At 33.0% G+C, this 15,659-nt stretch overlaps 1 protein-coding gene across 1 annotated transcript; it reads left to right on the top strand.

Moving 5' to 3' along the window:
• Positions 1 to 5,700: 5,700 nt before the first annotated feature.
• On the top strand, positions 5,701 to 15,077 carry LOC119638591 (UV excision repair protein RAD23 homolog A-like). Its single transcript, XM_038035457.1, has 2 exons — positions 5,701 to 6,762; positions 13,943 to 15,077. Exon 2 carries the CDS (start codon positions 14,081 to 14,083, stop codon positions 14,900 to 14,902), a length of 822 nt encoding a protein of 273 aa, XP_037891385.1. The 5' UTR covers positions 5,701 to 6,762; positions 13,943 to 14,080; the 3' UTR covers positions 14,903 to 15,077.
• The last annotated feature ends 582 nt before the right edge of the window (positions 15,078 to 15,659 follow it).

Genomic DNA, 15,659 nt, shown 5'->3' with positions numbered 1-15,659 from the left:
TCTACTTTGTGGGAGCTCTGATGCTTCCTTCTGCGCGTTGGAAACTTTTTGCCAAAATCAATATATCATTCGCCCTTTGGTAATGGGTATAATAAGAATAGTTCTCTCTCTTTTATTGGCGAAGTGAAACATAATTGTTGAGAAAGTATTTACAACGCCCTGGTTCAAAGTCGTAGACAATAAAGGTTAACTCCAATTGTTTTCTTATATATCTCTCGCCTTATAAAGGGACATGAAGAAATTCTTATATGTTCTTATCAGCTGCAATCCCTATATAATTCATTTCGTACACTCATTTTCATTTTTGTCTATGGGAAATGAAAAATTCCACGCTATTCTCTAACATTTCTCGCTTAAGTTTGTTTATTTTTCGTATATGAATCACTGTAGCGTCCCCGCAAAGGGATAACAGAACCGGCTGATTATTTAAGAGCTTGCAAATATAATCTCATTAAAAGAGATAAAATCTTCCACAATATTATTGCCTTAGGCAGACAAGACAAAACAGTTTCACACTGTCACATGCAGCTAACTATCCACAATATTAACTTAACCAAACCAAAGCCTATATGGAACATAGTGAAGGTATCAAGCATTTCATGCTGCTTCACAAAAAAATCATTATTACTTCAAAGTGTTTATAGCCATCAGCAGCTAGCTTATGTAAGAAGAATTGATAAACGAATGCATATATGCATGCATGTATGTGTATGCATACATATGCGGTCTTAAATTTAAAAGCCGTAACACATTCAAAAACCAATTTAATAGCTTTAAAGTATGTTTACTCGGTCTTGATTTACTCAACGTCATCAGCAAATCACAATAATAATATATATACACATATATATAAATTTACAAAGTTCTCTTAGCGCAATGCAAGACAAGTGCTGCACATACTTACTTACATTTGCAGATATGGCACGGTTTCATGCGCATATATATACACACAATAGTTTTGACGTTTGTTTTTATGTATGTTTATGTGCGCATATAAATATATATGGCTCGTGCTAAATGCAAACCTTTCTATATATATATATATACATATTAATTATATATATATATATATATATATATATATATACACTTATATATATATACACATTATACATATATATATATATGTATATACGCAATGTGAATAACTCTCTATAGCTACTCTCTCTCTCTCTCTCTCTCTCTCGCCTTCGTTTTTTTTTTATAGAACAGCAACATAACACAAAAAAATTCTATATAAAGAAAAAAAAAAAAAAACCAAGTAATAGCTAGAAAAAGATCTCTCCAAAATTGTTAATAGCAACACTTACGGAGGGAAAAAAGCCTTTTATAATTTATGCGGGAAGAAGAAAGAGAATAGAATGAAGTAAAAGAGTAAAAAACACTTGAATATATTCGTACACATATTTATACATACAAGCGTCGAAAAAAAATTTACCGATTAACTGTAGTTAGAGAAGGTTGAGTAAATTAAATCATTTTCTTATTTAAGCGAATGTTTTTGTCATAATAAGTCCCTGCGGTAAACAGTTTTTCTAATATGTTTGCTTAGAAGCATGTACTTGTTAGAAAACTAAAAAGCGAAAAAGTTCTAATAATGTCTAAATGATGTGATGCGATAAAGATAATGATTGTTTTCATTATCCACATAATCATCATCATTATCGTCATTCTCATCATTATTATCGTATAAATTTGCTCCCTACATATATTTTAAAGCTTTTTTCTTGTTTTTTTTTTTTTTTTTTTTTTTTGTGTGGGACATAAAAATATTCATACATTCTTCTCTTTTAAAGCAGCTTTCGTAAACACTCGTGTTAGTTGACTTTTGAAACGATTTTTTTTTGAATTTTTTTTGTTTTTTTTTTCTTTTTTTTGCTATGCAATCGTTTCGTATTTAGTATTCAACGTTTTTTTTAGTAGCAACACAAACTCTCAGGAATACGGACGCTTATTTTCTTGATTTCTCTTTCTTTTTATATCAATCAAAAATTAAACAAACGCAAAAAGAAAAAACACAAAAAAGAATTAATAAATAAAAAGCAACAACAAATTAGAGAAAAAAAAAAAAACACAAAAAAAATCCCCAAACAATTGCGTTGGCGCGCATATAATTAACAAAATAACAACAACAACAACAATTATTATTATTATTAAACCGTAACTTGTAAAGTTTGTTAATGAAAAATATAAACACCAACAACAATAAAAGAAAGAAATTATACATAAATTTGTATATTTTTAATTGAATTAAAGACATTTTCTCAGTTGCCAAGTGAAAAATATCTTCGTTAGTCTCCTGTGTTCTCGGAATGTTTCTCTCAAAACGCTATGAAAGTTGAAATGCTTTGTTAACAAAAAAAAAAAACAAAAAAAAGTAAAAAAGAAAATGTGAGGTGCAGTTCGTTATGTATTATATGTAAGTAATGTTGTGCCCAGTTTGTTAATGGCTTCATTAGCACATTTTTTACTAAAGCAAATAAAACGAAGAAGAAAATGAATTTGAAAAAAGCAAAAAATACTGAAAATGGCCTTTGTTTTCACCTTAAATTAAATGCACTAAAATCCAATTCCAACAAACAAAACGCTTTACAACACCGTTTCAATTGTAAACAGAAAGATTATAAAGCAGGATTAATATCAGTCGACCGGCATTGTGTAAAGAAAGGGGTAAGTAGATGAATAAAAATAACTTTTTTTTTTTCTTTTTTTCATTTTGTTTAAATCTGCTCATTATCCCCCTTTACATTAACTACCAGATAATTTGCTTGTATATGGTTAGTGGACAGTCAATTATACATTTATACACACAAATAGCGTTTTCCTGGTTACTAGCAATAATAATAAAAAATGTTTACAATTTAAAGGGTCGTAGAACTGCTGCTTATGTCAGCAAAATGTTCTAATAAGAATCAACCCACATAGGGGTAGGTAAACAAGTTAATAGGTGCGATATAACTATCACAAGCTATTATATACGTAAGAACGATGTAAGTAAGGAATGGAAATTTTCTCGAGAAGACTAAAGCATAATAAGAATTTTTCTTAGACCTCAGGTTAGCTCGCAACGAAAGGTTTACAACCAAAAAAAAAAAAAAAGAAGGGATCAGTCGATGAATGCCTTGAGCAAAGATTGGCCATAATTCAACACCGCTGTGTTGTCAACATATTAATTTAAAACTGAAGTCTTAAAGCCCTAGGAATTAAGGCTCTCGACTCTATTGAAAATCCTAATGCCCTTGAGATTTAAACCGATGATCATTGAGATTTTAGTCGAGATCCTTTACTTATTCGGCCACTCAGGCGTATTTATTTGTATGCACATGTATGTGATTTATTTATCTGAACATCGTTGGCTACAAAACTTTCAATAACGAAAAATTTGAATTAGTTGAAGCGATTAGCTGAATTAGTCAAGAGATAACCTAAGCAACAACACCAATAAACAAAATTGTTATATGTTTTTTTTTTGACTAAAAATCCTGGATTAACTTCTCATTGATCGCCCGGCCGTGCACTTAAATCATTTTCTAAAATTTCAAGAAATCTTAAGGGAAATCGAAATTGATTTTTCAAGTCAAGATTAATATGTGGCCAAAATTTGATTATTAGCTAACATTGCCGGAAAAATTGAGGGAATCTCGAAAAAAGCTTAAATTTTGCAATAGACTTTCAGTAATGATTTCCGATTAAGGTAGGTAGACTCTACTGTTCATATTTACCCACTGTAAGTCACTGAAAAAACGAGTTTTTGTTTTCACTATAAAGACGAGGATTTAGTTAGTCTTCTGTCAACTGTTTTATGTGACGCATATTACATCCAACTGCTTTTCTTAATCTCTGAAATAGAGAGTGAGAAAGTGCATATTTGACATGTCCCAATACTTTGGGACTTCCAACAAGGCGACAGTTCAAAAAAATAGGCAGCGTGTACGGTGAAGGATTGATAACCGATCGGGCAGTTAGAAATTGGCTTGTAAAATTCCGTTCTGGAGATACGACCTTAAAAGGCTGGACGTCCTTCCGACCTTGACGACAGTCTTTTAAAGGCAATATTGGAGGCTACTTATGACGCGAGTTAATATACTATATGATCTATAGAAGATGTCGGCTGAGTGAGCTGTTAATAACTTGACCAGATCAATGCAAAAAATAATGAGCTCTGCCTTTCGCCACATATTGTCGCTAATGGATCATGATTTTTGAAGATTTCCTTTTTGTGTAACATTCGGACATATTTCATCAGCGGTTTGATGAAATTTTTCCCGCATTTAATGAGTCGAAAGCTGGGAAGCATATATTTTAGTATTAGCTATAATTTCTTGCAGATAATTGAGACTTCACGAATGTGATATAAAAATGAATCCAACAGATAGCTAATAAATACTTTACGTTGCCTATTTTTCTTATCGCTTTCCCTCTTAAGGCATTTGGCAGGAACTAAAACGAATTTTCGGTCTATAATATCGCCGGAATCAATCTGTATTCTTCATCATTTTCAGACATCGAACACTCTGCATCCGCCTAAGGGAAAGCAAGTCTCGAGTTTAAGATAATACTATACTTCATATGTGCTATATAAGATTAGAGAGCTACCGGTTAGCTTGGGATGATGATGCAAAGTCGAGATTTCCGAACTTAAATGATTCTTTCAAAAGAAATATACTAAAAAGGGCAACCGTGGATTTGGGTACAATTACGGCATTGAGAAACTCTATGACTACCGGAGACTTTATCCTATTTTTAATGACATACACCAGAGCGGTTTAAACAACGTGGGTTTCGTTTCAGCTTTTATCAGCAACTGAAGAGATCGTCACAAACAAGACGAAATTTTCTGCCGAATGTAACTGGAATTGATTTTCTTAGATCTTCCTTAAGAAGAAGAGAATATGAGAACTCCATTTCTTTTGCCTCTTCTTCTTCTTCTTTTTCTAGTCTGCTTATTAAAAACATTATCATTTATTTTTATTTGAATCGAACTTTTCCTTATAATACCAGGGTTCACTGGCCCGTTTATCTTTTACTAAATTTTGAAATTCAATCCTTTAGCAAGTTTTTTCAATTTCTGTATACCATCCGTGGGGAGGAGGAGAAATACTGTTTCGTTCGTTTCTATTCAGAAAATAAATCCTTATCAGTCCCACGCCTCTATTATTATCCGCCACAATAAATTTTCTAATACGTTCAAGTGCCATCTAATCAGTAACTTGAAGTTGAACAGTCGTTTGTGCTGACGACTAAGAAAAAAAAAAAAGTCAAGTTTATCAACTAAAGTCATTATGAACGCAAATAAACTAAATATAAATTCATGGCTAAGTGCTGTACATGATATAGACATATATACGGCATAAAGTAGTAGTAATAGGAGTGAATAATAGGAGTAAGTATTTTCAAATTTTCCATAAATATATTTTTGTTTGAAAATTTTTTCGGGCTTATCATCTGATTAATAGTTTTAATTACTTGCTTTCATTTATCACTAAGAGAAGAGATTTTGAAGCGTACATATATAGTTCCGAAAATTATTGAACGAAATCTAAATGCAAAAAATAGTCCACGCGCGCATACACGCTCTAGAAACATACACAATATCCTTTTCCACTTCCCGCGTCGATAAAACTCTATGTTAAAGAACATATATATTATCGATTAAGATGAAACATATAAAGCAAACAATAATGAAATTTCAATATGTTTACCTTGAAAAAAGAAAAACAAAAACAAAAAAAAAAAAAAAAAAAAAAACCTCACACGACTACATGCAGGGGCCGTAAACCAAACGGTAAATTTAGTAAAATTTCTTTCGTGTATTTTTAATGTTGACGTTGTTGTTATTCTTACGTGTGCTGACTGTGTGTGAGTTATAATGTAAGGCAACTGGCTGTCGTTGTTGTTTTTAGTTGATGTTGGTGTACTGCATAGAATTTATATGCATATGCACACGAGTCATCCACAAATATACTACAAACATTTCTCTACTCTTCTTCTCCTCGCTATCATCATCAAAAAAAAAGTTTAGATTTTGCGCTTCTCGAAAGGAAAAGAAAAACTTGTTTGCTTACCGAGCAAATTTTAGAGAGAGAGAGAGAGTGAGACAGAGAAATAGAGAGGCACTTGCTGAGAGAGAGAAACAATTACCGAAGATCTCTTTATATGCACATAAAAAAAAAAAAGAAGAAAACTTCATAAATTTCTTTATTTTTTGCAAAGTCATGTAACTGAAGAATAAATAATTGAGAGACGAAGAGAAACATTGACATAAAGAGAGTGAGAGTAAAACTTCCATGAGAAGTTATTGTACATTAAACTAAAAATAACTATGTAGGAAATTTTTCTTTATATAAAGAGTGGCCATTAAACATATTTGTGTGTGCGAGTATTTGCGTTTGCCATTGCTGTTCGTTACTGGGCTTGTGTGCTTCGTTGTTATGCGGTTTTATGTGAAGTCGAAGCTCTATTGGTTTTAACGAAAACTTTTCAACAGTTAAGCAACGTCGTGCAACACTTAAAAGCGTCAAAAGTTTTTGTGCGGCTAAAACGCTTTTCTTTCATTACTAAAAACAATAAAAAAAAAAAAAAAAGAAAGAAGCAAAATAAGCACTAAGACTCTCAATCAACATACATTATTTGCATCATCCATAAGCAGCAACTTAACGCGACATCCGCTTTTATTGTTTTGACACTAACGAGAGGAAATGCGATTATATGAAAAGCCAAGCAACAGGACAGCTGCAATTTTAAAGCATAAAAATTCACAAGGTGTGTAATCCATTTATAGAGAGAAATCTCATTTTATTAAAGAAAAAAAAAAAGTTTTTATGCCACTTTTCAAGAAGACAAGACAGAAAAGCAATTTAGTACAATGAAAATGATTTATATTGATATATACGGTGAAGCTGTACTTTTTCAAATTTTCACATAGCTATCATAGCATTGTGTGGTGATTACTTTTTTTTTCGTATGCTATATATACATATACATGTATATAAGTTTTATTGGAATGTATGCGCAAGTGTTTGTATTTAATTATGTAGTTTTTCTTTGAATTTCATTGGTGTTGGAGAGCAACTCTTTCTTTTGTAAGAAATCGATAGAAAACTTTTAAAGTATTTCAAGCTGTACTTGAAAGGAATTTCAAGCTTTACTTTTAAGCTTTTCTTCAAATATCAAACAAGAAGTTGTCTTGCTTTGATTATCGTTCCTCATATAATTCGCTCAATTATATTCAAAGACTTTCTCTGACTCTCTCCCTCTCCCTGTCTCTGCGGTTTTCATGTGTTCATTTCGCTCTTTCTTTTTCTTCAGTACAATCTGCTATTGCATTAACATGAAATTTCCTTTAAAAAAATGTCCGTTCATTCTCTGTATCGGTGTAAAAGAGCAAAACTAGTTGGTAATTTTCTCTGTAGAAATTGAGGTCACATATTAAAATTCATAGAAAACGTGAAAAAGCAAAATTTCCATCTTGTTGACTTGGTACGCTTGCATTCGTGTGTGAGTTGTTAATATAAATTACATAAGCTTTTTCGCTGTAAAGCGCATAAAATTATCTTTCTTCACTGCCTTAAGAAATGCAATCGTTTTTCTCCTTTAAGAGGTAATAGAAATAAATAGGAATTGATTGATTTGATAGTTTTTTTAACAAAACTATCAAATTTTTCCTTGAAATAGAGTTGATCAAAAAATATCGCTTAAGTGATTTTAGAAGTTGCTTCCTTGCTTTACATAGATGGGATGGCAACTCTGGGTATTCTAAGCATCAGCACTCTAATTAAGTGAGTGTATTGTGTATTATAGTTAATATGTATGACGAATATGCTTGCATAGTAATATAGAGCCTTCTGTGCATGGCCTCAATAAGCGAAGTTGTGTACGTACGTACGTACAAAGTTTTTATATTTTCATTATGCCACGAAAAATTTTAGTACATTTTCTACACAGATATACAAATTGAGTTACTTGCTTGCTTGTTATGCTCATATTGTATTCATTAAAAACAACAACAATGCAATTTGGTAGCCATTTTGAAATTTTCACTCATACATAGCTGGTGTTGCGTTTTTCTATTTCGTTTTCTCAACAATAACAATAACAACAACGTCTCGTCATTATTACCTACATATGCGAATATTAAAAAAAAAAAAACGTCTCTGTTTTGCATACTACAGGAAAATTTTCATTAACAGGAGAGAAAAATAACAAAATATCTCGCTGGTGTCGTTAAGAAAGAGAATAGTTTTTCTCTTGCTTAATTAAACATATATATAGATGATCTATTCTCTTGGAAATTTTTTTACTTGCGCTTTGATTACTCTTTGCATATTATGTATGTATATGGTAAATTTGCGAATTTGCTTATTTTGGTGCATTTTCTAAACGAGCAAGAGAAAATTTACTTTTCTTTTTGCTTTTGTTGTTTTGTTTCATAAGTGGTGGCCTGCTTTTTTTTCCCTACTTCTGTTTTTCGTGGAATTTATGTTATTGTCGATGGCAGTATATATGCATATATATATATATATATATATTATATGCATATAAATATAAAGTTGAGTTTATGCGTGCGCTTGTGTTGTTTACGAAATATGTTATTTTATTGTGTGTTCCCTAAATGAAATTTGTATGGTTTTTTTTTTTTTTTTTTTGCTTTTCTTCTTTCTGTGTGTTGTTATTACTAGTATAGCATTATAAGAGTATACTAAACGAGGGTACGTGCTTGATTTTCTCGTATGTACATGCTTGGAAACTTCTCGCCTTTAGCTCTTCTTCGCTCTTTATGTCTCAAAATGTATATTTATGTGAAATGTATTTGGACCCCATGCTTGCATTTTAATTTACGAAAATTGTTGTAACTGGTTGCCATCATTTTGAAAGTAGTAATTAGTTTTATAAATTAATTAATTTAATTAAATAAAAATTAAAATGAAAAAAGAGAATTTTTGTTTTCAAGTATTCGTTTCAATGTTTATATTTTGCGTCTGTTTATTACAAACAAAATTTTGATAAGTGACTTTGATTTTTTTTTTCATGATTACATTTTATTAAATTGTTTATTTAGCTTTTTTCATACGAGGAAGAAAAAAAACCTTTGATGAACAAAATTCTTTCTAAAATTGGTTTATGTTTACATTTACTACTATATGGGTTTAATTTTGTTTATTTATATGTGCCCAGCAAATGGTCTATAAAAACACTGTTAAAACTGTTGAATGCACATTCACACTTGAACATTCTCTAGCATCTTGAACATAACCCAACACTTTAAGAAATATTTCCTCTTTTGATTGTTATTAATATGAATAAAAAAAAAAAGAAGAAGAAAATAATTAAAATTTCAATATTTATATATATAAAAAAAAAACATTTAATTTCATACTTAATGAGCTTAAAGGGTTTTGCGGATTTATATTCGTTTTGATTCGCTATTCTTGCATTCATTATAGACTTATGTTCAAGTAAGAAACATTTTCAATAAATTGTCATAAATGTCGCGTACGTTACCCATAATATCCATAATATTTTCATGGACATTAGAGCGTAAATATTTCTTAATTTAAAATATATTTTTTATTGGTTTTCTGAAATGCAGATGGCGCTAGTAAATAGTATTGTTAATACGTTAAACCACGTGTAGTACAAGTTTGTGCAAGTGTATGTAACATTCACATAGACTTGAGATAGATTCACTTTTTATTATACCGATCGTCTCAGAACTTTTTGAATCAATTTAAGCCTTGTCTGTCCGCCTTAACTATCTTGCTTTCTTGTGTCTAGCCTAACGATAGCAGTCTTTGAGATGTTTTTGCGGAAATTTGGATATTAGTCCAATGAGGAACACTAATCAAAATGGTTCGGATCGGATAACTTTTTCGCGCACTTTTTATATTAGGGTATTTAATGTTGGCTGTTGGCCTACAAACTCCAAACAAGTTTTTAGTTCAATTTAACAGATTCTTCCTGAAATTGCTCCGATCTTCCCCCCCCGTTGTAAGCAAAATTTTTTTATGAAACTTATTAATGTAAATCATGAGTTAATGGGCTTACGTCCATATCTCTTTTTATACTCATCACGCAAAGATGATGGGTAATACTATTGTTGCCAAAACCAGTGCAATACCCTGAAGGAAGTTTCAGACATTCGATAGCATCAAATTTTAAATCGATTTTATTATGTCCGTCTATCTGTCTGTTTGCGGTAGCCACTCTTGTGGTCACACAAATGAAGCTATCGTCTTCAAATTTCGTAGAAACATTAAAAGTTGTTGTTGCATAGAGAGTGGTAATGAAAATGGGACTAATTGGTTAAAGCTCGCTATCACACTAAAACGGAAAATGAACACAACTGTGTTTCTCTAAACATAAATTTGTGAATTTTTGCTCACTACTCACAAATTGTGGAAGATAGAAGGCTGAAGCTTCCATACTTACTTTATGAAAATCATATATCGCGGACGTTGTCGGTATGGATATCAAATGAAAGTCCTCTGAGAGTAGATATAGACAGAAGATGCTTTTTTGTCCGTAATCTACAATTAATATACGATATAAATTTCCACATTTTTTTTTTTTTTATAAGGACTAAAAAAAGAATCCACCGCGAACACCTAATATTACAAGAGTTTTTTCTTTCATTTTGGTTTTTTTTTTTTAATTGTAATGATGAGTATAAAAGATTTGATCGGGGCCGATTAGAACGTCCGGTCCCTGGCAGTTCACTTATATCAACTTGAATTTACCTTTTGTGTTCTTGTCGGAGTGGAACTCGCCGGCGCGAGGCATTTGCGGACAGTGCCTCTGTAACCCTAAGGGGACCAACTCTACATGTCCATTTTTATATATACTATTACAATGAGATTTTTATTAAATATATATTACCGTAGAAAATCTAAAGATGTGTTTGTGATCGTTGTACACACATTGTAAACAACTTATAACTTCATTGCTTAATACAAGACTAGACGGATTTTCCATGCCGTTTCTACTTACGCTTTGATTGGAGCATTCGAATACCGGTTTAATTCATCGGGGCGCGCGTTATCATTATTAACGTTAACAACGAAGACGGCAGATTATTCTTGTGTATTTGTCATTCGTCTTACTTCCAAGACGGGACATAGTTCCTCCATATTCCAAGCAGAAGTTTACGCAATCTCCCCATGTGCTTCGGAATGCTTAAGAAGGAGAAGGCAGTACAGGAGAGAGCGGATCTGCATTTACTCCGCCAGTCAAGTCGCTTTAAAGCTCCTAAGGGGTCGATTGATACGATCTAGGCTTGTGTTAGGCTTGTCCCTTCAAACACTAAATGAGCTAGGCAGGCGCAACTATGTGCCCCTAATATGGGTGCCTGGCCATTTGGGTGTTGAGGGGAACGAATTGGGCTGACTGTCTAGCCAACAGGGCAGTCCGAGCAACCATATTAGGTCCTGAAGCCATATTAATGGGCGCAGAAGAAATGGGTTTGCCGTTGGAAACAATGTGTAGGATAACGGCAGTAATACTACTGGAACTGGAAAGAAGCGATCTACGTTTAGTCATGGACTTCTATGTGCGTCATAATGCCCTCGGGGATCATCTAAAAAACATTGGTATGTTCGATAAAGATTCATATAGATCCTGCCAAAGGGCAAGGCGGACGGCCCATCATTTTCTGACACACGCGCATACTGCATATTGCTTTGTAAAATAAAAAAAAAATTTAAATTTGATTTGTTTTCGATTTTTCAAAGAAAAGAAAAGAAAAAAAATAAAAAAAAGTAGAAGCCAACCTTTGTTTCCGTCATGTATAATACTTTCAAGTTTTTAATTTTTTGGGTTTTATCTTAAAATTTGAACATTGAAATTCTTTTTATTTGTGAGAAATTCGTGCGATTAGTAACAAAAAAAAATCGTGTCAGTTTCTGATTTCTTCATGTTTACAGATTAAAATTATTACAAATTTTATTATATTTTCATATTTTAGCTGAAATAGATGATGTGTGTCGTCAGAACCAATGTAGTGGGTGAAGAGCAGGATTTCTTAAACATGCAAATTCGCCGGTACCGTAATTGTATTTGAAAATGAATCCCTAAGTTAACGGACAATCATTGATGGTTTTAATCAGTCATTGTCCATTACCTTAAAAAGCATAATTTACATCCTACATCACTTGCGATACAGGGCTATATATATACATATTGTCTTTTTTTTTTTTTTTTTTGTTTGTTTGTTTGTTTGTTTGTTTGTTATATACAACGCATGGGATACGAGTCCAATGGGAATGTCCGATTCGAACCTATTCGTGTAATACGCTAATGGTCGAAAACAAGTGAGGGAAGCGGAAGAGTTGGGGGAAAGTCCGCAGCCTAGTGGAGTGATGTGTGCACGAACGGTATGTGTTATGCCTTTAAGCACTCAATATAATTACGAGCAAAATAAACTTCACCGCATTGAGTTTTGAACCGACTCTTATCTACCTATTCGGCTCTTCATGCTCATTAGTTATGCGAATGTATGCAAAAACACCCCGAAGGACTTTAGATAAATCCACCTTTCTGATACCAATCGATTCTGCGTCACTTTCTGAATCGATTTAAGCTTGTCTGTCCATCTGTCCATCTTGTGTTCCTGTGTTAAGCCTACAGATTTTGATGAAATTTTCTACACAGATGTTTATTTTTTTTTTGTACATTATCTATATATTTTATAAATTTACCTTTTATGTATATTGTGTACTCTGTATTGTGAAATTCAACTGATAAGTTCAGTATAATTTAGTTGTCAAGGGCATCGTATAATCGAACAGGAAAAAGCGAATGTTCTGAATCATGTCTGGCTGGGAGGAAACTGCGACTGACGCTACAAATATAGTTAACTGGCCATGGTGTGGACACGCACTAGTCGATCAAACAGTTGGAAAGTGGTTTGTGAAAGTTTAATCCTGAAAACGTTTGCGTCCGTTTGTCTCCAGCAAAAAGAATTCGGGAAGTTATCTTTAACATGGTCTGGGAACATATGCCGATTGCGGCTTCTTTTCCAAGTCCGCATTCTTCTGATTGGCACAAGTTCACATCGGTCCGATCAGGTTTAGTAGGTCAGCAGCTCTGCCAAAGTTGAAGAGGTATGAACATAGCGCAGCCTGTGGTTCATACGTTATTAGTTGAAAGGCGGCCAAATGATTATAGTGATTATTAAGAGCTTATAATTGAATTAAAAAAAAAAAGAATTCAGTGAAATGTTATGTATGGTGATAGCCACGGAACCATGAATCTCAAAAAAAAAAGAAAAGATTTTTCCAGAATTTTTTTGAGCTCACATGTAAGGGACTTCCCTTAGTGGGTGCAGCCGATTTAATATCGTTGTCGTGCTTCTCTCGATATCTAGTAAAGTCGATCGTTATTTCAGTATGTTGCTGGACAGGAATTTTACGATCGAAAGATTTTTCATTCGACACTCGATAAAGCGATAAAGTTAACTCTATATATACTCTCTCTCTCTTTATATATATATATATATATATCTATAAACCGGCCACTGATCAAAGAAATTTTCAAATTTAATCTCTTCACGTCAAGCATTTCAAAAAGAAATTTAAACGAGAAATATATATATGTAGACTCATATGAAGTATTCTTTTGGATATTATCAAAGATTAAGGATTAAGCTTGTACTCGTCTACCTTTTCATTTGGGTGCGTGCGCATAAAAATGTTCATAAATTTAAAAGCGATAAATCTCTAATGCACTCTGAGAAACAATGGAAATAAATCAAAGCTAGCCGAGCTACTATATGCGTGTGTGTGTTTGCGTCTGTGTGAAGTTTCTGACTTTTTTCTATGTAAAAATTAAAGCAAAAAAGAAAAAGAAAAGAAAAATTTTTAGCCAAGAATCGTATATTCATTGTATTGTTAATCAACCCGGTATTCCTTAAAAAAAGTCAACCTGAAAATATATTTTTGCCGTTTAGGACTCTTTCAAAAAGTTGTACATGTTATTGTGGCTTTATCGTTGCGCATAGCTTGAATAAAAATTGAAAATAAATTTGAACTAAAATAAAAATAAAAAGGGAACAAGGAAAAAAAAAAAGCAAAAACGGGCCCATAGGATGAAACTTCAGATAAAAACTCTCAATCATAAGTTAATGACGGTGGATATTGAGCCGACGCAAACCGTATTCGATTTGAAAAAGGAATTGTCTCTCTATCCGGACGTTGGTGTCCAACCGGAATTTCAAAAACTTATATATGCCGGTAAAATCCTCAGCAATCAAGATCAGTTGGGCGCTTGCAATATTGATATCAAGAAATTTCTAGTCGTTATGATCCTGAAGCAATCTGTAGCGAAAATGCCGTTAAGCGAGACTAAAAGCATCGATGAAGAGGCAAATAATAATATTACGGCAAATGTTGAACCGATATTAGCAAGCAATCTAGAATCTCCTCGAACAGATACCGCTTCAGCGATTGAGACGACGCAACCACCTAAGGATCCTAATAAGGAGCACTTAGTAGAACAAATTGTTGGTATGGGTTATGAGGAGGTTGACGTACGTCGTGCTTTGGAGGCAAGTTTTGGTAATCCCGAGCGAGCCATAGAGTACTTGATTGAAGGTATACCCGTATCCCCAATTCCCAGTGAAACTGACATGATGATGGACGACGACTCGGAAAATTCTGAATTATCCATGTATGAGATGTTTCGTACAGATCCGGTTTTTCAAAGTTTACAATCGGCTATAGAACATAATCCCGAACTTGTCAATGCCGCTATTCAGCAGGTCGGCGATTCAAATCCCGCTTTATTGAATTTGATGGGCGAGAATCAACATGATATTCTGAATATGTTAATAAATGCCAATGCGAACAATGAAATTGACGAAAATATCGAACAGGTCTCGGAAGAAGACAGCGGAGATGATGAATTCTGATTAAAATGAGAAAATTATTGAGAACGAAAAAAAATTAATTATTGTACTCTTTACGTCTTTCTTTTTAATTGCATTTAAACGGGCTTTGTGAACGATTTAAAACAAAACTTTCTTTGATCCTTATATATGTGGGTATATTTTCTAAAATTCACTAAATAAAAAAGTTGCGATACTTTGTTGCTTTTTTTTTTTTTCTAACGAAGATCGCTTTAACTGTATGACGATTTATACACGGACAGGCGCAAGTTCAAGGTAAAAGGTTTTGAAATTGTTGATCTTGTTTGCGATCAGGAGATGTACGCTGATCGGTATTCTGCAATCGATCTTCAAAGGATATCAATGTTTACGAATCGCATTTAGTCGAGACGTTCATACACGAGCTCCACGTCCGTGGACGTTCGTGAGAGAGCTCCAATGCGCACAGCGGTGCTTGTGTGCCATGATAAATACTTTAGGTCGAAGGTATGCACATCTCCATGTTTTTGAAATTATCGTCTTCTAGACTCTTTTAAGTTTGATACGAATCAGCTTTTAATCCTTCCCTTGATGCATCTTAATATTGATAGATTATACGTTGCGGATTTTGAATAGCATTTTTATCCCATCTCATTGCAAATCATGGGCCGAATGAGACCATAGGTAGCGTAGGGTACAAAATTACCCCATGGCTTATGATCTGCTGGTCCGGTTAGTAGGTTTCGTCCATCCATTTGTTCGTATAGGAGTAAAGCACTCGTATTTCTTTTAGATGTAACCT

The sequence above is a fragment of the Glossina fuscipes genome, unplaced genomic scaffold, assembly GCF_014805625.2.
Source record: "Glossina fuscipes isolate IAEA_lab_2018 unplaced genomic scaffold, Yale_Gfus_2 91, whole genome shotgun sequence".
Classification (NCBI taxonomy): domain Eukaryota; kingdom Metazoa; phylum Arthropoda; class Insecta; order Diptera; family Glossinidae; genus Glossina; species Glossina fuscipes.
Note: the sequence above shows the minus strand (reverse complement) of the source record. Positions and strands in the feature narration are given on the sequence as shown.